Source organism: Narcine bancroftii, chromosome 5, assembly GCF_036971445.1.
Source record: "Narcine bancroftii isolate sNarBan1 chromosome 5, sNarBan1.hap1, whole genome shotgun sequence".
Taxonomy (NCBI): domain Eukaryota; kingdom Metazoa; phylum Chordata; class Chondrichthyes; order Torpediniformes; family Narcinidae; genus Narcine; species Narcine bancroftii.
The window spans coordinates 61,880,073-61,902,554 of NC_091473.1; the positions used below are offsets into that span (position 1 = coordinate 61,880,073).

General features: G+C 42.1%; 1 protein-coding gene and 1 long non-coding RNA gene across 9 annotated transcripts in view; one reads left to right on the forward strand and one right to left on the reverse strand.

Moving 5' to 3' along the window:
- rabgap1l (RAB GTPase activating protein 1-like) overlaps nt 1-22,482 on the forward strand; it is a 458,975-nt gene that overhangs the window by 126,674 nt on the left and 309,819 nt on the right. For 7 of the 8 annotated variants that reach the window (XM_069937564.1, XM_069937563.1, XM_069937559.1 and 4 more), the window contains one exon: nt 14,770-14,938. In XM_069937564.1, coding sequence (XP_069793665.1) covers nt 14,770-14,938 — 169 coding nt within the window. Of the gene's footprint in view, nt 1-1,127; nt 1,150-14,769; nt 14,939-22,482 lie in introns of those variants that run through there. The other variant, XM_069937565.1, reaches the window with a different exon arrangement.
- On the reverse strand, nt 15,562-19,257 carry LOC138763437 (uncharacterized). The gene is made up of 3 exons (XR_011357562.1): nt 19,205-19,257; nt 18,776-18,854; nt 15,562-16,903 (listed from the first exon to the last, which is right to left on the reverse strand). It is a non-coding gene; the product is annotated as an uncharacterized lncRNA (long non-coding RNA).

The following is a 22,482-nucleotide window of genomic DNA, read 5'->3' on the forward strand; positions in this document are numbered from 1 at the left end:
CAGGTTAACCCAAACGTTTTTGCAGCATTGGTGACCTGGCTTCAAATCCGCTGCTGTCTGTAAGGATTTTGTATGTTCTCTCCATGTCCATGTTGGATTTCTCAAGGTGCTGCAGTTTCTTCCCAATTCCAAAACATAAATGGGATTGATAGGTTAATTGGCTGTAATTGGATGGTATGGGTTTCAATGGCTGGAATCTGCTTTTGTGACCAAACATGGTGGAGTAGGGGCAAGGAACCATCTTTGCTGTGATACTGGGTTTCCGGCTGGAGAATGGGAAGCTGGCCAACCTTTGCATCTGCTCCAGATTACCCTACACCCATCGATTGTCAGTAAGCGAATGGCACTTGTGATTGTGCAACATGGGAGACTAGCTGATTAATCAAGTTGATTCTTTCAATGAAGCTTGTGAAAAGATGGGTTGTGTGTGAAATGTCTTCTACCAAACTCGCATGTGCATAGCAAGGCTCTGGAAAACATGGAACCACTCAGGAGGCATTTCTGAGGAATTCACACCAAAGAAACAGCAGCAACAAAGTGCCACTTACAGAAGTGAGGAAGTCCACATATTCATCCCTTGCTTTTGTAATCTGGCTTGTATTGTTACTTCATGAAATTGGTTACTGTGCCTTTGCTGAACAATTTTGGCTGATAAACAGCTGGTGCTTAACAAGGTGACTTGGACAGATGAAGAGATTTTGCAAATGCTTGGCAGATGCAGTCCAATGTCAACAAATGTGAGGTTATCCACTTTGGCACCAATTAGGAAAAAGGGAGAGACAAGGAGACCATTAGTCATTGAAGGTTGGAATGCAGGTACAGCGGGCGGAAAGAAAGCAAATTGGCTTTTATAGTGAGATTTTATAGTGAGGTTTCAAAACTTGGGGAGGCCACACCTTGAGTATTGTGTGCAATGTTGGTCTAATATGAGGAAGGATATTCATGCCATTGAAATAATTCAGTGGAGGTTTACCAGTCAGATTCCTATGATGGCAAGATTGACTTATGAACAATGACTGGATAGACAAGAGTTATATGACACGTCAAGGCTCTAGAACCTCCCTTTATTATAATGATCATTGACTGCTCCGACACCATGAGAGGATCATCTGCACTATTGTGAAGCCAATTTTTTTCTCTTGCACAATGGTATCTGCAAATCTTTATTGGATTTTTGTATTTATTATCTATTTTTAATTTAATGTATGCTGTTGTAGATTTTACTCATGATAATTTATAGACTGAACATGGTCACAGGCACTTCTGGCCTACAAGTCCATGCTGCCAAATGTACCCAATTAATCTACTAACTCTTGATATCTTTGGAATGTGGGGGAAACCTGGAGCACTCGGAGAAATCCCACTAGACTCATGAGAAAATATAAACTCCTAACGGACAGCTCCTGATTCCAATCAGGGTCATTGGTACTGTAATAGCTTTGTGCTAACCGTGGCATTAACCGTGCTGCCATTATTCTCATTGGAATATAGAACAATGTGGCAGATCTCATTGTGACATATAAAATTATGACAGGACTAGGCAGGTTAGATATATGAAGAATGATTCTGATGTTGGGCAAGTCCAAAACAAGGGGTCACCGTCTAAGAAGGTACACAAAAATGCTGGAGAAAATCTGCAGGTAATGCAGTATCCACGAAAAGCATTTGGGGTCTGAGCCCTTCTGCAGGACTGCTGAAAATCAGGCAGATATTTGAATTGGGGGGGGGGAGCGGGGAGGGGAATTGTGAGGATCGCAGGCTAGCAAGTGATCAGTGGATATAGGTGGGAGGGGGAAGAAGAAAGAGCATGGAGCTGAGAGGTGATGGGGGAAAGGGCTGAGAAAAATGCTCTAAGCAGTCTGATGGAACGTCTTCTGGTTGGAGGCAGAAAAGTTCTGTCTCAGCAGTCCCCAACCAGAATGCATTGATATTGACCTTCAATTTCCATTAATTCTCCCCCAGCATCTCTTTTATTCCCTCACCCCTCAGTCCCCCTTCCTCTATCTTCCTATCCCCTTCCCTTCTCCTATCAGAAAGCATTTTTCAACCTTTTCACAGAAATTTCCCTCGTAGTGGCTGCTACAACGCAGAAACACACCACTGAACTCGATGGGGGTTTCAGTTGAACCGTTTATTTGAATTTCGCGCGTGTCCCTTTAAGGCCAAGGGGAGCCCCACGCAGCGGTGATGTCATCACGTTGCCCGGGACGCGAGCTGTGGCCTAAGACATGAGGCAATGAGCAAGCCCCGATGGCGCCATCTTTCTGCAGCTGTCCTGCCAGCATGGCGATACAAACAGGGCTGGTTCACTCACAGAGATGTGGGCCGCCACACAACCCCCTCAGAACCAGCTTACGTGTCCCGCTACTTGAACGGCCAATCCTTCCGTTTAGGTTGGGCCGTCTGCATGGGTTGGTCTAAGTCCACGTGTGCTGGCTTCAGTCGGTCGACCGTGAATAGTTCCTCCCTGCCCCCAATGTCCAGGGTGAAAGTCTTTCCTGATCGGTGGAGGACCTTGTACGGGCCCTTGAACGGGCACTGCAAGGGGGGGGGGGGGGGGGTCGGGTGCAAGCCACCCCGAACGAACGGGCTGAGGCCAGCTCTTTGGGGACGTTCACTGGGTGCTTGCCGTGGTGGGTCGATGGTGGGGGTGCCAGTGAGGCGAATCTGTTGTGGAGTTCCGCGAGAAGGGTTGGGATCTCCCTCCGGATTCTGCGCCCACTCCAAAAAACTCCCCTGGTAGCGACAGCAGTGCACCATAGACGAGTTCTGCAGATGAAGCCTGGAGGACTTCTTTCGGAGCCATTCGAATGCCAAGCAGGATGGGGCCTCATACTATTGTACAGGATTTGAGGGCGGTTAGGGGCAGCACGCTAAAGTCTTCTCTGGTGTGCACCAGGAAACTCCGTCTGTTGTTCTTGTTGACCATGTGCAGGAGGGTTTGATGGCTGGCCTGTTCATTTCCCTGGTACAAGCAGGGTTGGCGGCAATTGTGGGCTTGGGCTCCCCAGTGTTGGTGGTAGAAACACCAGGTGGATTGGTGATCCTTCATCTTCTGTCTGGGGGCGGGCTGTGGTCAGCTTGGTCCATGGCAGGCGACCTTGTTCATGGCGGCCTCATTCTCTCGTTTAGTTCACCACAACACGTCGGCACAGACTGTGACCTTCCGGGGGTCCGAGAAGTCCTTGTCCGCTAGTAGGAGCCTGATATATTCCAGCATTTGTTTGAGGAAGGCTTGGTCAAACATCAGGCAGGGTTTATGATCTTCTGCCAGTGTGAGCATTTCATCCATTAAGGCAGACAGGGCTCTGTCCCCCAGGCCATCAATGTGCATCAGCCTGGCTGCGCGCTGCCGACAGGAGAGACCGAAGGTGCCGAGGAGGATGGCTTTGAAGGCAATATACTTGCCCTCCTCTGGAGGATCATGGATCAGGTTGTCCACTCTGGCCACAGTTTCTTCATCGAGAGTGCTCACTACGTGGTAGAACATGGCGGAGTCCAAGGTGATCTGCCTAAGTCGAAACTGCGCCTCCGCCTGCCAGAACTATGTGCGGGACTGATGGGTCCAAAAGGGGGAGAGTTTCATGGAGACAGCACTGATCGCCGACGAATCCATGTTGGGAGACCTGATAACATCTGGGCTCTGCGGGGTTACCAATGTAGCGGCTGCTACAACACAGAAACACACCACTGAATTCGGTGGGGGTTTCAGTTGAACTATTTATTTGAATTCGCTTGCACCCCTTTAAGGCCAGTAGGAGTTTCGCCCCACGCAGTGGTGATGTCATCACGTTGCCCGGGGTGCGAGCTGTGGCCTAAGCCACGAGGCAATGAGCAAGCCCTGATGGTGCCATCTTCTGCAGCTCCCCTGCCAGCACAGCGGTACAAACGGGGCAGGTTCGCTCACAGAGATTTGCATTGCCACACTTCCATATTTTATTTAATCCTTGAGAAAACTTTTGAAGTAAAAATATGGGTAAAGTTTGAAAAAGATATTGTATTCTTGGGAATTGACCCTACTTACAACATTATAGGTAAAATCATCCATTTTTTCAAATTTTCTTCGACCTTTTTAAGTAATGGTAAGTAATTCAATTTATATAAATTTTAAAAATTATCTCTATGAATCCTTGAATATTTGATCCCATCTTTTGGCCATTTAAATTGAATATTTCTTTGACATGGACTGTAATTTCTTCCGTAAGGGGTATAATTTCACTTTTATCTCAATTTATTTTATAAATTTAGACTAGAAATGTTTCCATATTCTTCCAATTTAAAAGGTAATTTTCTCAAGGAGGTCTCAGGTCCTGTCAAATATATTAGGACATCATCTGCAAATAAACTAACTTTATGCTCTTCCTGACCAACTCTAAATCCCTTAATTTCCAAATCACTCCTAATTGCCTCTGGTAGTGGCTCTATAGCTAATATCAACAAGGCTGGAATGAAGGACATCCTTGTCTACTTGATCTCATCAATTGGAATGGAACAGATATTTGTCCATTAGTCATTACTTTAGCTTTAGGGTCATTATATAATGCCTTAATCCAGTTTATAAAAGTTTGTCCAAGTCCAAATTTATCTAGCACCTTAAACAAAAGATCCTACTCCAATCTATCAAATGTTTTTTCAGCATCTAAAGCTACTGCAACACTCGATTCTCTAGTTTTTTTTGTGCTAATTAATCTAACCACATTATCAGCCAATTGTCTCTTTTTTACAAAGCCTGTTTGATTCATATTTATTAATTTATGTAATAATTTAGTCATTCTATTTGCCAAAATTTTGGCAAATATCTTATAATCCATTTAATAACGAAGTAGGTCTATAACATTAAGGTTTTAAAGGATCTCTATCTTTCTTTAATATCACTGAAATTATTGCTGTCGAAAATGATTCTTGGAAAGTATGAGTTATTGATCTCTGATCTAACATTTTCATAAAAATCGGAATTAATAAATCCTTAAACTTTTTGTAGAATTCAGACAAAAAGCCATCTTTGCCCAGAGATTTATTACTTTGTAACAAACTTATTTCCTCCCTCACCTCTACCTGTGTGAGGTGGGCACTCAATTCTGTCTGTTCCTCCATACTTAATCTAGGTACTGGCCCCACCCTTTACACCCATGGTTCGTGTGCTGTGGCCAAGCAAGCTGGGACATGGCAGTGAGGTCCTTGGGTCGTAGGTTTTATATCGGAGTGGGCTTCTCCTATGCAGGTTTCTTACCCGGGCTGGAGGGGCCTGCCTCCCCTCCTAGGTCGGACCATACCTGGTCGCAAATCACCTGTGGACATGGCCGAAGTAAGTTTAATTGGGTTCTCTAACTAAACAGAGGAACTACTGACATGGTCTTTGCCCTCAGACAGCTCCAAGAAAAGTGCAGAGAACAAAACAAAGGACTCTACATCACCTTTGTTGACCTCACCAAAGCCTTCGACACCGTGAGCAGGAAAGGGCTTTGACAAATACTAGAGCGCCTCGGATGCCCCCCAAAGTTCCTCAACATGGTTATCCAACTGCACAAAAACCAACAAGGTCGGGTCAGATACAGCAATGAACTCTCTGAACCCTTCTCCATTAACAGTGGCGTGAAGCAAGGCTGCGTTCTCGCACCAACCCTCTTTTCAATCTTCTTCAGCATGATGATGAAACAAGCCATGAATGACCTCAAGAATGAAGACGCTGTTTACATCCGGTACCGCACGGATGGCAGTCTCTTCAATCTGAGGCGCCTGCAAGCTCACACCAAGACACAAGAGCAACTTGTCCGTGAACTACTCTTTGCAGACGATGCCGCTTTAGTTGCCCATTCAGAGCCAGCTCTTCAGCGCTTGATATCCTGTTTTGCGGAAACTGCCAAAATGTTTGGCCTGGAAGTCAGCCTGAAGAAAACTGAGGTCCTCCATCAGCCAGCTCCCCACCATGACTACAAGCCCCCCCACATCTCCATCGGGCACACAAAACTCAAAACGGTCAACCAGTTTACCTATTTCAGCTGCACCATTTCATCGGATGCAAGGATTGATAACGAGATAGACAACAGACTCGCCAAGGCAAATAGTGCCTTTGGAAGACTACACAAAAGAGTCTGGAAAAACAACCAACTGAAAAACCTCACAAAGATTAGCGTATACAGAGCCGTTGTCATACCCACGCTCCTGTTCGGCTCCGAATCATGGGTCCTCTACCAGCATCACCTACGGCTCCTAGAACGCTTCCACCAGCGTTGTCTCCGCTCCATCCTCAACATTCATTGGAGCGACTTCATCCCTAACATCGAAGTACTCGAGATGGCAGAGGCCGACGGCATCGAATCCACGCTGCTGAAGATCCAACTGCGCTGGGTAGGTCACGTCTCGAGAATGGAGGACCATCGCCTTCCCAAGATCGTGTTATATGGCGAGCTCTCCACTGGCTACTGTGACAGAGGTGCACCAAAGAAGAGGTACAAGGACTGCCTGAAGAAATCTCTTGGTGCCTGCCACATTGACCATCGCCACTGGGCTGATATCGCCTCAAACCGTGCATCTTGTCGCCTCACAGTTCGGTGGGCAGCAACCTCATTTGAAGAAGACCGCAGAGCCCACTTCACTGACAAAAGACAAAGGAGGAAAAACCCAACACCCAACCCCAACCCACCAATTTTCCCTTGCAACCGCTGCAACCGTGTCTGCCTGTCCCGCATCGGACTTGTCAGCCACAAACGAGCCTGCAGCTGACGTGGACTTTACCCCTCCATAAATCTTCGTCCGCGAAGCTAAGCCAAAGAATCTAGGTAAACTTATCTGAGATTGATATCTATCTATTTTATCATCATCCTTTAAAGATTCTGACCTATATAGTTTAGAATAAAATCTCTTAAAAGATTCATTTATTTTGTGAGGCTTATAACTAATAACATTGGAATCATTCTTAATTACATGAATCATTTGTGAAACCTGTTCCGCTTTTAATTGCCATGCAAGTATTTAATGTGATCATTCGCCTAATTCATAGTACCTCTGTTCTTGTCATTGCTTTTTCTGTTCTATAGGCTTGTAATATACTGAAGTTTTTTATTAATTAGTTGTTTACATTTATCTTCACAGCCTCTCCTTTGGAGATCCTTTTCCAAAACCATTATTTATTTTTCTAATTGATCTATCTCTTTCACTTACTCTTTTTTAATTTTTGAAGTAAAACATAATTTGGCATCTCAAATATGCTTTCAAAGCATCCCATATTATAAACTTATCTTTGACAGAGTTCAAGTTTGTATCACAAAATATCAAAATTTGTTTGCTAATAAAATCACAAAAATCCATTCCTTTTTATAATAGTGGATTCAGTCTCCATCTATAAACTGATTTCTCTTTATCATGTATTACCATTGTTATTAATAATGGCGAATGACAAAATTCTTGATTTATATTCTGCTTTTGAAATCCTACCTTGTATTTGCTTAAATTAAAAATAAATTAATTCTAGAATAAGAATCATGCCTACTTGAATAAAAAGCATAATCCTTTTCTCTGGGGTGAATTCTCCTCCATGCATCTATTAAATTCAAGTCTCTCATTAATACTAATGTAGCCTTTTGCCACTTGAGCTCTTGCCACTCCTCTAGTAGATGTATCTAAAAATGGATCAAAACAAAAATTAAAATCTCCTCCAATTAAGATATTCTCATAAATGTCTGCTAAATTAAGGAATGTTTCTTGATAAATTTCTCATTGTTAACATTAGGTACATACAAATTCAAAGAGTCTATAATTTTGAATTTTAATTGGAAGATTCTTTATCATCAAAATTGCCACACCTCTTGCCTTAGAATTAAAGGAAGAGGCCGCTATATACCCAACCCAATCTCTTTAATTTCAGGTGTTCTCTTTCAATTAAATGAGTTTCTTTCAGAAAAGCTAGGTCAGCTCCCATTTTCTTAATATATGCTAATACACTTTTTAAATACACTTTTTCTCTTCAACATTTCGTTTAATCCATTAACATTACAATTTACATATTTCACTGTATTACTCATATTAATAAAACATATTCAATCCTTTTATTATTAATTCCTCCACCACCACCTGCAGACCATCTCCACCTGCGAACCTCCTCCCCTTAACTCCATTACTCAATATCCAATGTGTCGACACGCATTTCCTTCGGCAATCCAAATATAAAAAAGAAGGAAAATATACAGTTAAAGAATATATGTTCCAACATTTGTAACTATATATAAACAGAATAAAACCCCTCCAATAAGTTTTGTTTAAATAACACATAACACCACCTCCCTTTATTTTACAAGCTGTGACCAAGGTCACAAATACAGACATGATCCTGGAGGAGTTAGAGCCTCATCTACCTGGCCCTCCACCACCCCCCTCCCCCCCCCACCAACCACCCTGGAAATTTATTATTTGATCTTAAATCATTTAATTCATAAATGAATATTTTTCAAAAATTAACAGAGAATAATCATTATTATCTGAGATCGGGGGGCATTGAGGCAAACTGTTGTTCCGCTGCCGCAAGAAACTGACTTGGCTGGTAGTTTATCCTTTGAAGCTGAAAGATGGTAACATCTAAGTCCTGCTGATGCCAGTAAACCAGGCCTTAGATGGGTGCGGTTGACTTTCTGTAACATCCAAACGGAATTGCGATTGGGCTTATTTGTGTTCTTTGAAATCTGGTGTTTGTAGCACTGTTGTTCATTTGAAATTGGGAAGTTGTTCATTGCTGCGATCAGGAAGAACGGGTTAGGGTTTAAATAATTAATGTTCGAGGTTGGATAGTCTATGTAAAAAGATGTCTGTGCCGGTGTATTTTGGCTGCCTGTCATCATTTAGATAGTAACCAATTTATTCCTAATTATATGTTCAGCGCTTTGGATCAACACAAGTTGCGTTAAATGCGCTATATAAATAAACTACTACCACTACTAAATTATCCAGTCCTGCAAAGCTATCAAAAAGATTTATTCCATCTAGAACATAGTAACAGCAGCTGGATTTCTAATTCTTTATTCCACCTGCGCTTTTGGAAGATCTTACATAAATTCTTCTTGTACGAAATCTGAAAATAACTTATTTTGACCTCCAGGCAAGAAAATCTTCAAAGTTGCAGGATGACACAACACAAATTGATATCCTTTTTCCCAGAGTCTTAACTGGATTAAATTCTCTTCTTTTTAACAGATCTGCACTTGTATCAGGGTAGAACAAAACTTTACCTTCTGCATACTCGAGCGGGCCTTTCCTTGCTCTTGCCCCTTCTGCTACAAGGGTCAAGACCCTCTCTCTATCTTGATATCAAAGAAATTTAATTAACATAGAACGTGGTTTCTGATTTTGAAGTGGTTTTCCTCTATGAGCTCTTTCTATCTCAATAGGGTGTTCAAAATTCAGTGTTCCCAACACTTCAGGAATCTATTTTTTAAGAAAGCCAATTTGATCTTGTTCCTCCACTCCTTTAAGACCCCTTATTTTAGTACTATTTCTTCTACTGAAATTTTCGAGTGTGTCTACTTTCTGCTGCTTTGATTTTCCATAGTGAAAACAATAGTAGTGTCTTCCACTCGTCACTCAATCAACATGTTGCATTTCTTCCTGCATCTTCTTCATTTTCCCATCTAATTTATCTAATTTTCTCTTCATTTTATTCACTGCATCCAAGACTGTTTATTTCCTCTTTAATCCCTTGAATTTCTCTTAATAGTTCAATATTAGTTACATCTTCTACTTTAAAGTTACTTTTACTTTTAAAAATCTTGACTTTTAATACTTCCTCTTCATGTTGATGTTCTTCTTCTTCCACATCTTTTTCTTCACTGTTAGACCTTTGTGAGCCCAACTCCTCTTCTTCTAACTGTAAAGGCCTCGGCTTTTCGTGCATGTGCAGTTCACTTCCGGGTTCTTCCCCAAAACCATCTCTCTGTCGCTGAGGGAGAGCGACGTCGGCAGATAAACCCTCTGCAGCTTCATTCACCCAGGGAACAGCTTAAACACTAGTTACCTGCTTCAAGCTCGATGTAGGCCTCAGATCTCTTGGTTTTCTTTTCAGGTAGGGCTACAGCAGTTTTATCTTTCTTCAGAGGCATTTTTAAAATGTTGTGTCAGTGTTTAAATGTACTTCAAAAAGTTTAATTATTTTAAAACAATGCTTATTTAGTACTTTTAAATTAGTTTACAAGGGTCAGGTTCCTATGTCCTAACCATATGGCATCATGTGACATCCCCCCCCCCAATCAAGGTTTGAGCAAAATGTAGGCAGACACCCGAACAAAATGGTGGGAGCTAGGGGAGGGACAAGGGAAGGAACACAGTCCCTCACGCAGGAGGTAAGTGATCGATAAGGAAGGGACAGCACACAAGGGGAGGGGCGATGGCTCTGAATTGAGAAGGAATGGGGTGGAGAGCTGTAGGAAAGAAGGAAGAGGAAGAATGGGGAGTGGGCTACCAGAAACCGAAGAAGTCACTGTTAATGCCATCCAGTTGGTGTGTGCCCTTTGCAGAACATTAGACGTGGCTCCTCCAATTTATGGGTGGCCTTGGTTTGGCAGTACATGAGGCTGTGGATGACATGTCAGAGCAGGAGTGTGGCACAAAATTCTCCTTCCTGAGAAGGCTGAAGTGGGCATGGCTACCGGCAATCATTATGTCAACCTTCTATAGGAGTTCTATCAAGAGTGTACTGGCCAGCTGCGTCTGGGCGACATGGTTGGTGAAGTGGTTAGTGCCACACCTGCGATCGGGACTGTGGTTTGAATCCCTCACTGTCTGCAAGGAGTTTGTACGTTCACCCTGTGTGTGCATGGGTTTTCCCCGGGGGCTCCAGTTTCCTCCCACTGTTCAAAACGTACCAGGTGGTATTGGTTAATTGGGTATAAATTTGGTGGCATGGACTCATGGGCTGAAATGGCCTGACACTGTGCTGTATGTCTAAATTTAAAAAAAATTAAAATCAGAGTGTGGAGCAGTTGCTGCAGAGAAATTGATCAGAGATCAATCTACAGGACCAAAAAAATGGCAGAGAGGATCAATGGAATCTCCCTCCCTGCCCCCCCCCCCACCCCCCCATCCATGTGATCTACCAGGATCATTGTCTGAAGAGGGCACACAAAATTATTAAGGACCTCTCCCATCCTGCACACAGCATCTTTCAGCTACTCTCGTTGGAAAAAAGATACAGGGGTATTAGAGCCAGCACCACCAGGTTGAGGAGCAGCTTCTTCCCATGGACTGTGAGAATGCTGAATGACCACACCAGAGGCGTATCTAGGTCAAGTGATCCCCTAAGATTGCCACTGCCATCGGCGCCCCTCTTTAAAAAAAATTGCACAAAAAAATCTGCCACACAGCAACCAATCCTCGGCCACCCGACATAGTTGCCATTTTAAGCACCCATCAGCACCACCACACACCCAGGTTGTAGATAAAGGTTGCGAGACACCAATCTGTCTTTACCCTTTTCCTTCTCCTGAGCACTGGGAACCCACATTCCAATGATGGAAGCCTTTCAGAAGTTCGCTGGGGAGCGAGACACGGGACAGGAGGCCAGCCTTCACAATCACACTGCTTGCCCAGAACTGATTCCCTTTGGTGGGCCCATTTATTCCCATCCCAAACAATCAGATCAACAACCTGCTACCTTGACCACCCCCCAACCCCCTTCCTCATTCACTGACCTGCACGGACAGTAACCACCCCCTTCATGCCCCAAAAATGTTTCCAAAGCCTGCCAGCTTCCATCTCTTGGCAGCTCCCTCCGTGCAACAATCCTCCTAGAAGCCAAGTGTTCAGAGGGGAAAGCAAGCTGTGCGACAATATGCAGGCTGCAGGGAGATTAGCAAGGTATTAATTGGAAAATCTCTGTGGGTGGCTGGGGTAGGCTGTCAGCTGGCCATCAGGGGGCAGCCGGGGCATGTTGTGACAGCCCACTGGACACCCAATCTCCAGCACCTCAATAGGCTGCTCCACCATCAGCACCTCACCAAGCCGCTTTGGCCTTCAGGGTCACTCATCGGCACCAGTGGCTTAATCCGGGGTCATTGGGCAAAATGGCGTCTTCCCTACCCATAATTCCTCACACAGCTGGAACCACTCTGTTTCCCTGACTGGCGCTGGCAGAGTGGTTCCAGCTGTGTGGGGCATTATGGGTAGGGAAGATGGCCATTTTGGCCATTGATTCCACGTTGAGCCCCCTCAGGTGCCACTTGCGTGCTGGAATGGCCCCAAAGCAGCCCATTGAAATGCCAGTCCGGAGCAATACTCCAGGGTGTTTAAGTGAGCCCCGGCAGCACAGCACTGCCTTCCTGGGATTATTGGGCTAGGGACTCAGATATTGGGCGAGTAGGGCGAGGACAGTGGCAACCCCTTTCAAGTGGCACTCTGGTTCTGTGTCCCACCTGCCATACTCTAGATATGCCTATGGCTCACACTAACCATCCAAAGTTCTCACATTCATGAAACAATATTTATTTGTATAAATGAATACTTGTCATGCATATGCATTGTTTGTCTGTATATGTTATGTCTGGTTGTCTGCCTGTTTTGTACCGAGGGGTGTAGAACGCTGTTTCATCTTGTACTTGTGCAATCAGATGACAATAAGCGTGACTTGACTTGAAATGGTTGGCCACTGGGAGATCCCTGTCATTGAAGCAGACAGAGTGGTAGTGCTCAGTAAAGCGATCTCCCAGTCTATGTCCAGTCTTTCCGACGTAGAGAAGGCCCCAATAGAAGCACTGGATACAATGGATGACTACTTCAGATTTACAAGGGAAACTGTTGCTTCACTTGAAAAGACTGTTTGGGACCCTGAATAGAACTAAGGCAGGAGGTCTAGGCACAAGTGCGGCACTTCCTGCGGCCAAAGGAGAATGTGAACAAAGGGCATTTAGTAGGAAGGGATGAGTGGACAAGGGAGTCATGGAGGGAGTGGTTCCTATGGAAGGCAAATAGAGGAACATGTGTCTGATGGTGGGATCATGTTGTAGGAGTCGGAAATTGTGAAGGATAGATAATGTGTTGGTTGCAGGGGCTGCTGAGATGGTAGGTGAGGACCAGGGGAATCCTGTTTTTGAGGGCAGATGAGCAGGAAATGGAGGAGATATGGTTAAGGGCTGAGTTGATAGTGACAGAGGTGAAGCCATGTTTTTGGAAGAAAGAGAACAGGAGTAGTGGTTAGTACAACACTTTTACAATGCCAGCGATCAGGACGAGGATTCAAATCCCATGCTCTCTGTAAGGAGTTTGGATGTTCTCCATGTGTCTGCATGGGTTTTCCCTAGGAGCTCCAGTTTCCTCTCACCCTTCAAAACATACTGGGAGTGTAGGTTAATTAGGTATAAATTAGGCAGCATGGACTCGTGGGCCGAAATGGCCTGTTACCATGCTGTATGTCTAAATTTAAATTAAAATCTCAGATGATCGGGACTGGAAGACCTAATCTTGGGAGCAGATACGACAGACATTGAAGAATTGAGTGAAAGGAATAGAATCCTTGCAGGGACTGAGTATGAGGAAGTGTAGTCAAGGTAGTTGTTGGAAATGGTAGGTTTGTAAAAAGTGTCTGTGAAAAGGTTGTCTCTTGAAATGGAGACAGAAAAATCAGGAAAGGGGAGAGTGCTGCCAGAGAAGGACCAAGTGAATTTGAGGTCAGGATGAAAGCTAGCAGCAAAGTGAATAAAGTTGACAAGCTTATCACAGATGCACGAAGCAGTACCAATGTAGTCGTCAATATAGCAGACGTGGTGAAGTTGAGATGGTTGATGGTGGAAATTGGAAATAAAAATATCCTGAGCTCGCTCTGGCCAGAACTCATTGAGGTATGGGCAAAGGGGAACGAAGGTGAGGCTACAAGTGAGGACAGAGCATTCTGTCTCTGATAGGAAAAGGTCAGAGGGGATGGTGGACCAAGCAGGGGTCAGAGTGGGAGCCAGTGTGGTGGAGGGTGTCAGGGGGTTGAAGTGGAGGGTTGGGGAGGTCAGAGGGTAGAGGTGGTAGATAGGGGGAGAGGTGGGAGGTAAGAGAGGTCAGAGGGTGGAGGTGGAGGATTAGTGTGGGTAAAGAGGGTCTATGATGAGTGGGGGGGATATAAATGAAACGGTCTGAGTGTTGGGGTGGAAAGAAAACGGGAGCTCAAAGGAGGAGATGGGGTTGAGAAGGGAGAGGTGTGAGGGGATAAGGAGAGTTAAGGAATAGTGGTGGAGGGATGAGCCTGTGGGATCCAGCAATGGAGGTTCCAAGGTGTCAGCCTTATGGAGGCTAAGGTTGGTGTGGGAACTGGCAAGAGAGTTGGCATGGACACCATTATGGGGAAGATTGGGACTGTGGTACGTATGACAGGAGTAAAAAACAAAAGTCTGCAGACACCATGATTGAAGTAAAAACATAAAACTTGGGAAGCTCAGCAGGTCAAAAGTGGACTTTACATAGAAAATATAAAGATACATAACCAATGTTTTGGGCTTGAGCCCTTCAACAAGATATGAACAAAATGTAGGCAGGCACCCGAACAAAATGGTGAGACAGAGAGGGTGGGGGAGGAGTACGGTCCCACAAGCAGAAGGTAATAGGTGGATAAGGAAGGGAGGGTACACCATCAAGCAGAATGGAGGAGGGCTCTGTGAATGGAGAGGGAAGGGGGTGAATGGCCTCCTGCCCACTGTTTTCTGATTCTATGAAAAGATATATAATGTTCCTTTGCTTATTGCACCATTCCATTTTTATGGTCTCAAGCAGATCACTATGACCCAATATGCTATTATTTCTCTTTTACAGTTAGAAGGCAGAAACCATGCTGGAGGTGTCGACACGATGTATGAGGTTGTGTCCCTACAGAAGCAATCTGAGAGGGATGGAACTGCATCTCCTGCAACTAGCTTTACACTCTATCTTGGCAGGCAGTCCAGCCTGACCCTTTCTCCTCAGGACGATGAGGAAGATAAAGGTACATCAAAGAGTATGGAAAGCAAACATTTTATTTTTATTTTGAACAGAGCTGAAAGCTAAACATTTGTCTGGAAGCACCAGAATGTCAGGTGCATGGTTGTATGCATATTGTGATTTGGTTGCGGCCTCTCAAGAAATAAGAGGGGCCTTAGAAATAAGCACCCAAGGCTTCTAGTGTGGATTTAAATCTTCTCTTGATATTGTTTTGACTTGGAGTATATTGCATGAAATGTTAGATATCGATTAAAGTGAACAATCAGGTACAGAACAGTAAACATTGAGAAACTGTGGTATAGGTGTACATGGGTCCCCTCAACATTGCAGGCAAAAGGCCCTGTACTGTTCTGTGTTCTAGATGCCACCATAAGTCACAGTACTCATACTTGCACCATATCTGTGGCCTTATACACTGCCAATCCGAGGCTACCCACAGATTGAAGGAACAACACTTATATTCTATCTGGGCATTCTCCAACCAGAGGCCATTTACACTGACTTCTCCAGATTCCATTAAATCCCTCTCCTCATCTCTCTTTTTCCCTATCCCTCTATCTCGTTTCCTCCAGCTCCCCACCCCATTCCCTTCCCTCTTCTATCAGAGAGCTGCCCCAGCAGATCCCTCGACTCACTGCGTCCATACTGATCTTTTCCTCCATTGATACAAATCCAACTCTGTTAAGACAGGAACCTTCTGGGCCTTGCCTATGAAAGTATTTGTCTGTATGCCTATTGAGCGTAGAGTATATATCTAATTCCACCACCTCGTCTGACTGCATGTTTCATTGGGAGAAGACAAGCCCATCCCATTCTATACCCTTCCCCATGAGGGTAAGCATGAAATGTGCAACCATCACCACTCAATTGACCTGTGTTGCCACTTTCATGAGCTGTGGACCTGTAGTCCCTATTGCATTCTGTATAAGCCACACCCTAATTTGACTTCCCAAAATGCATCAGGTCACACTGAGCAGCATTTTGTGCAGAACTGTTCCAGTAAGAGAGAAAAATTCTAGGGCAGGAACCGTCATTTGTGTTAACTAAATATTTTTTAAATGTTTTCAAGCGAAAGGCATATAATTGTGCAAAGACAGGTGGCAGGTCAGAAAATCGGACAGAATATTTAAAAAAAGCGAAGAACAATAAAGGGATTAATAAGATGTAGAAGAATGATTCCCAGAAATTTGTCTTCTTTCTGCCCATGTATGACTTTCCTTTTTGGGATCATGTACCCCCTAACCATGCAAGGCTTTCATTAAAGTTTGAGTATCTGTATTATTAGCTTCAAAGCTCGGGCTGGCTAATAATTGGTCATCAATATGTTGAATCACCATGGGTCCCTCTGAGAGTTGTAAGGTTGACAATTGTTTTTGTAGCGTTTGAGAGAATAATGTTGGTGAGGTAGACATGCCCCTGTGTACTGCTGTCCTTCATGGGTGAATGCAAAAAGATATTGGCTGTCTGGATGCAGTGGGACAGTGAAATAAGCATGCCGTTGATCAATTACAGTGAAAATGACTGCTATTGCTGGTATGTGACTCAAAATGGTAGCAGGATTTGGCATAATTGGGTGCATAGGCATAACTATGTCATTAATAGCTCATAGATCCTGTATCAATCACTATTCAGTACATCCTGGCTTAGGTTCTGGAAAGATTGGAGTGTGGCCAGGAAGATTGACATGGCACCAAAATTCCTTGATGCAGTAGAGATTCTACAAGCTCTCAAATTCCCATAGTTGTTTCTGGTTTCAGAGGATATTGCGGTATGGCTTGTAGCCGTGCATGAAGCTTTAAAGAGATAGAGACAGATTCACAGTTGGTTTTTCCTACCTCATAAGGTGATGCAGACCATACCTCCTCCCAGACATCTTCTGACCTTGACGGATGATGAAGCTGTAAGGTGCCTTTGACTTCTTGAGGTGTCAATCACTGTGAGAATTCTTACCTTCCTGTGGTACTTACATCTGCAAGATTAACTAAAGTCTACATTAGCACTCCAAGTTCTTTTGCTGTATGATCCTGATTTATTGTTAGAGTCACAAAAGGATATACTAAACCCATCCGCAGCCATATATCTGAAGGCACTTTTCCTATAATGCTGTTCCTGGTGGTCCATTAACTTCGCCAACCAGAAGAATTTTTATGGTTTTTCCTTCCCATGATTGATAGTGTTGTTCAAATTCATAATTTGTTCCAGTGGGATCATAACACACTGTCACATATGGATCGGACAGTGCGAGAGTGCAGAAAATATTGGGTTAGGAGGCAAATCAATTGACCACCACTGGGGAGGGCTCATAATATAGTTAGTTCTCTTCCTGTACTGATTTTTTTGGGGAGTGGCTTACACTCATGGACCTTGCTCATCTCTCTTGGCGTTTTAATGTATATGCCTCTTTCACTGCATGTAATTTGAGTCCCTAATCCTGTGAGTATATAGCGCCCAGCTAAATTACATCCTAGATGTTTTGTAATGTAAATGTTAGAGTGCACGTAACATAATCATGTCACCTGTAGTGGCTCTGTGGTTGAACAGTGAGATGGTAGTTAACAAAACCTATTGGGTCTTTATTTCTATCAGGAGCATGATGAGCAATTAACAACATTTCTTGTGGTTTCCACAATACACTGACTGGCATTGTAGTTTCTTGATTTTGCTGGTGTCCGTGGGGATTCGGAACCATACAGATAGTGTATTGTTTTTGTTCCATTTTGTCTAGCTTAGTTTCTTTGTCTCTGTGTTTTATTTTTTTTTTAACCACTTCACCTATTGACACATTGTATTCAGGTTTTTGGTGGGAGTTTAATGTTAAATCACCAGTTGCTGAATGAACCTGGACTGGTGCCGTACCTACTAAGGCTAACTGTACTGACTGCAAAGCTTGAGGCAAAACAGCCTCCTGGACCTGGGGAAGATAAGGGTGGTGGGGGTGAATGAGGTGGGGGTGGGGGAGGGCAAGCCCAAAAGGAATCTTCTGACTCCTCAACCTCATCATTTTGCAGAAACAGTTTTGCCATGCTTGATAATGGATCCCCGGGGTTTTCCTTTTTCACTCTCTGTTTATTTACCATTTGGTGCTTAACTCTGTCTTCATCCCTCCTTTGCTTTTGCTTTTTCTTCTGATTATCATACCATTCACATTCTGCCTGCAGAATCTCCCAGTCTTTTAGTACATCTCCTCATGTACATAATGCTATTCCCCTAGAACTTGCATTATCCCTCCAACTATTTTCCTTGGATTTTTGCCATACCTTTTGACCTTGTTCTTTATATTCTCATATACAGTACTTACATTTCTTCCCTATAATGATTTTTCAGCTTTTTCAATATCTTGTATTGACCATGAAAGCTGTGTAGAAATGTGAACAGTAAAGGGTTTCTATAGATGTTCAACAATAGAGTGAACAAAGTGACCAATGTTCCTATTAAAGGTAAAACTGGGCAGTTAGTAATGGGGAATTCATATTATCACAAAAGACTCCCAATACCCTGTCTATCTTAGGCAGAAGGTACAGAAGCCTAGATTTAAGATCAGTTTCTTTACAACAGCTCCTGAACCCTGTATGACCCTAACCATAAACTACTCTGGGACGACCAAAGATCTGTTTGCAATATTTTAAAACATCACCTTTTTTTTTGCACTAACCCTAAACGTATAAATGCAATTTGAGATTTATCCAGTCACAAACCTGTCGTTAATGTATTCATATAGTCCAATAAACATACCCACGGGTCAATCTGTAGATCTATCTTAAATAAATCTCACAAAAATTTAATTTTTTTTCCCAAAAAGGTGTGACTTTTGTACATTCCCATACTGAATGTTAGAAAGTACCTGTCTGTTCTCCACATCGAAAACACAAATCTGATGAACCAAATCCATTTCTCTTCAACTTTTCAGGAGTTAAATACATCTGATGTAAAAAATTATAATTAACCAAACTATATAGTACATTGATTAACCGTTACACTGTCAACACACATGTTAGATCACTCCTCCAAAGATATAGGAATAGATAGATCCTTCTCAATTTATCTTACATCTTATATATATCAACCTTCGTCATCTTTTCCTGTAGTAACATATACATTTCTGAAACAAATCCCTTATCAACAATTAATTTCTCAAATTTTATTTGACCGGGCAATACTAACTCTTATCCAAAACATTCTAACAGTGAATCTCATAGTTGATAGTAAGCAAATAAAATGTTTGGTAATGTACCAAACTTCTCTCTAAATCTATTAAAAGAAAGAAATATACCTGTGTGACGGTGTGAGCAGTGGAAGAAACACAGCCACCACGTTGAGGGTCGTTAATGACTTTATTCAAATTCAGCACACCCTTATAAGGGCAGCAGGAGCTCAGTCACCTGGTGCATTGTGACATCATAATAGCTGCCCAGGGTACCTGCTGGAAGGGATGCTGGAGTCAGAGAGAAATCTCTAATGACGCCATTTCCCCATGGCTGCCCCGCCACGTGGCGATACAAGCAGGGCCGGTTCACCATGAGGATGTGTGCCGCCACACTTGCTTCAAAACAATCTTCCATTAATATCACAGCTTTTGATTCCCAGTCTTTCAAATAAGAATTATTCAAAGAAAATGTTATTATCTGGTTATGATATAGTGGTGTCTTAGCAGATATTTTACCTTTTGTTCCCGTAATTTGGTTTCGCTTATACCATACACCCATCAAATGTTTCAAAACTGACAGTTTATTCTGCTGTAAAAGAGATGAATTCCATTTATATATAAAATGATGTATTTTTTTTGAAAAATCTGATCCAACTCCACCTTCACCCATACCGGAGGAAATGTATATGTTACTACAGGAAAAGATGACGAAGGTTGATATATATATAAGACAAAAGATAAATTGGAGAAGGATCTATCTATTCCTATATCTTCGGAGGAGTGGTCTAACATGTGTGTTGACAGTGTTACGAAGTTAATCAATGTACGATATAGTTTGGTTAACTATAATTTTTTACATCAAACAGCCTATTAATAAACTTTAATTGCTCCGCTTCATAATAATTCTGAATGTGTGGTAATAGTCTTAATATATAGATTTGACACTCCATTTATAGATAAAATCCTTTGCTTCCTCCTCCCCCATTGAATGCATTACCATCTGAATCCAAGGAGGGGGCTGTCTTCCACAAGGCTGCGAGAAATATAGCCTGTGCAGCTATATTGAAATCTGGATGTCTCAGTCCTCCTTCCCTGTAGACCCATGTCAGTTTTTCCGGTGCAATTCTTGGTACCTTATTATTCCATAGGAACTGTTTAATATGATTTTTTAATAATTTAAAGACATTTTTAGGTAACAGAATAGGCAGCGATTGTTAAAGATACTGCAGTCTTGGCATTACTTTCATTTTGATGCAATTAACTCTTCCCACTAGAGTAATCAGAGTCTCCATTTCTGCAGGTCTTCTTCTATCTTCCCAAAAGAGGAACATTATTTAGCTTATACAGATTTTTAAAATTGTTGCCAGTTGCTATTCCAAGATATTTTATTCCATCCGTCTTCCATTTAAATTTACTTCCTTTTTAGTAACTTCCTTATTCAAAATGTGTCAATGGCATTATCTCGCTTTTGTCCATATTTATTTTATAACCAGATATTCTTCCATATTTTTCTAGTGTTCCATGTAATTTTTCCAAAGATTTAGCCAGGTCTGATAGGTATAGTAACACATCATCGGCAAATAGACTAATTTTGTGTTCTTCTTGTCCAACTGTGAAGCCCTTTATATCCGGATTCCTTCTTATTATATCTGCCAGCAGTACAATTGTTAAAATAAAAAGCAATGGGGACAGGGGTATCCCTATGTACTCAAGGAGAACATAGCTGTCATCTGATTATAGGTTATGATTTTAGCTTGTGGTTTATGATATAAAGTGTTTATCCAGTTTATAAATACCTGTCTATGCCAAATTTTTTTCCATGTTTTAAATAGAAAGGACCATTCCAAACAGTCAAATGCTTTTTCCATGTCCAGGGAAACTGCTATACTTGGATTCCGTTTGAATTTTGCCATGTGTATTATATGAAATAATCTTCCTAGACTATTTGAGGAATGTCTTCCTTGAACAAATCCTACCTGGTCTGTATATATCAATTTTGGTAGCTATTGTCCTAATCTATTAGCCAACACTTTTGCCAGTATCTTATAATCAGCATTTAACAGAGAGATTGGTCTATATGATAACCCTATTTTTTTAAATATAACATTAATAATCATGGTTGAGAATGATTCCAGGAGGATATGTGATCAACTGCTTGATCCAGAACATCCATTAACAGGAGCATTAATAATCCCTTGAATTGTCTGTGATTTATTAGCCTGTAGGGTATCCAGGGATTTTTCAATTTCTTCTCTTGTCAAGGAAGTGTCTAGTTCTATCTTTTCTCTCTTCTAGTTTTGGAAGTTCAACATTCAACAAAAATTCTCCATTTCATTCTCATCTCTTAGTAATTTGGATTTATATAATTTTGAGTAATATTGTCTAAAGATGTAATTGATTTCCTTTTGTTTATATGCTATAGTATCTGTCTCTTTTTATAGTGGTTATCATTCCTGATGACTCCTCTGCTTTAATTTGCCAAAATGTCTGTATTTGCCCATTCACCTAACTCATAATATTGTTATTTAGTTTTTAATATAGCTTTTTCTGTTCTATATGTTTGTATTGTATTATATCTTAGCTTTTTATTCTCTAATAGTCTATATTCTTCTTGTAATCCTGTTCTTTGATTTTTTTTAAAAATAATTCTATAATATCCAAATTGTTTACTTCTGCCATATATTCTCTCTTAATATTCTTTGTATAGGATATAATTTGTCCCCTCATATCAAAAAAAATTAATAGTAGACGGGTGATTTGTTTCACAAAATATTTCTATCTGTCACTTTATAAACTCGCAGAAGTCTATTGTTTTAAGTAGCATGGCATTGAGATGCCATCTGTATACATTTTTTTGCTTTTCCATCGTTACAATAGTTAATGTTAGTGGTGAGTGATCTGATAGAAGCCTTGCTAGATATTCTGTTTTTATCACTCTACTTTTTAACTGGGCAGACATTAAAAATAAGTCAATCCTTTTCTGTGAATCGTGCACCCTTGAGTAAAAGCAGTAGTCTCTCTCTGTGTGATTAATTGCCTCCATATATCGATAAGGTTTAGGTCTTGCACTGGGGAATGAAGCTGATCAGATAACAGGTATCAGTAGGAGAACACTTTGGGCCCAGTGACCACAGTTCTATGAGCTGCAGTTGTTGCCAGAAATAAGAAAGTTGAGTTATTGTGAGAGACTGGAAAAAATGGGCCTGTGTTCCTTGGAGTACAGGTGGTTGAGAGGAAATCTTATTGAAGTCCATAAGATGATGAGGGGGACAGTCTGTTTCCTAGAGTAGTGAATCAAAGACGAGTGGGCACAATTTCAAGATGAACATGTTGGGATTTAGAAGGGACTTGAAGGGACATTTCTTCACTTAGGGTGGTGAGCACATGGAATGAGCTGCCAGACA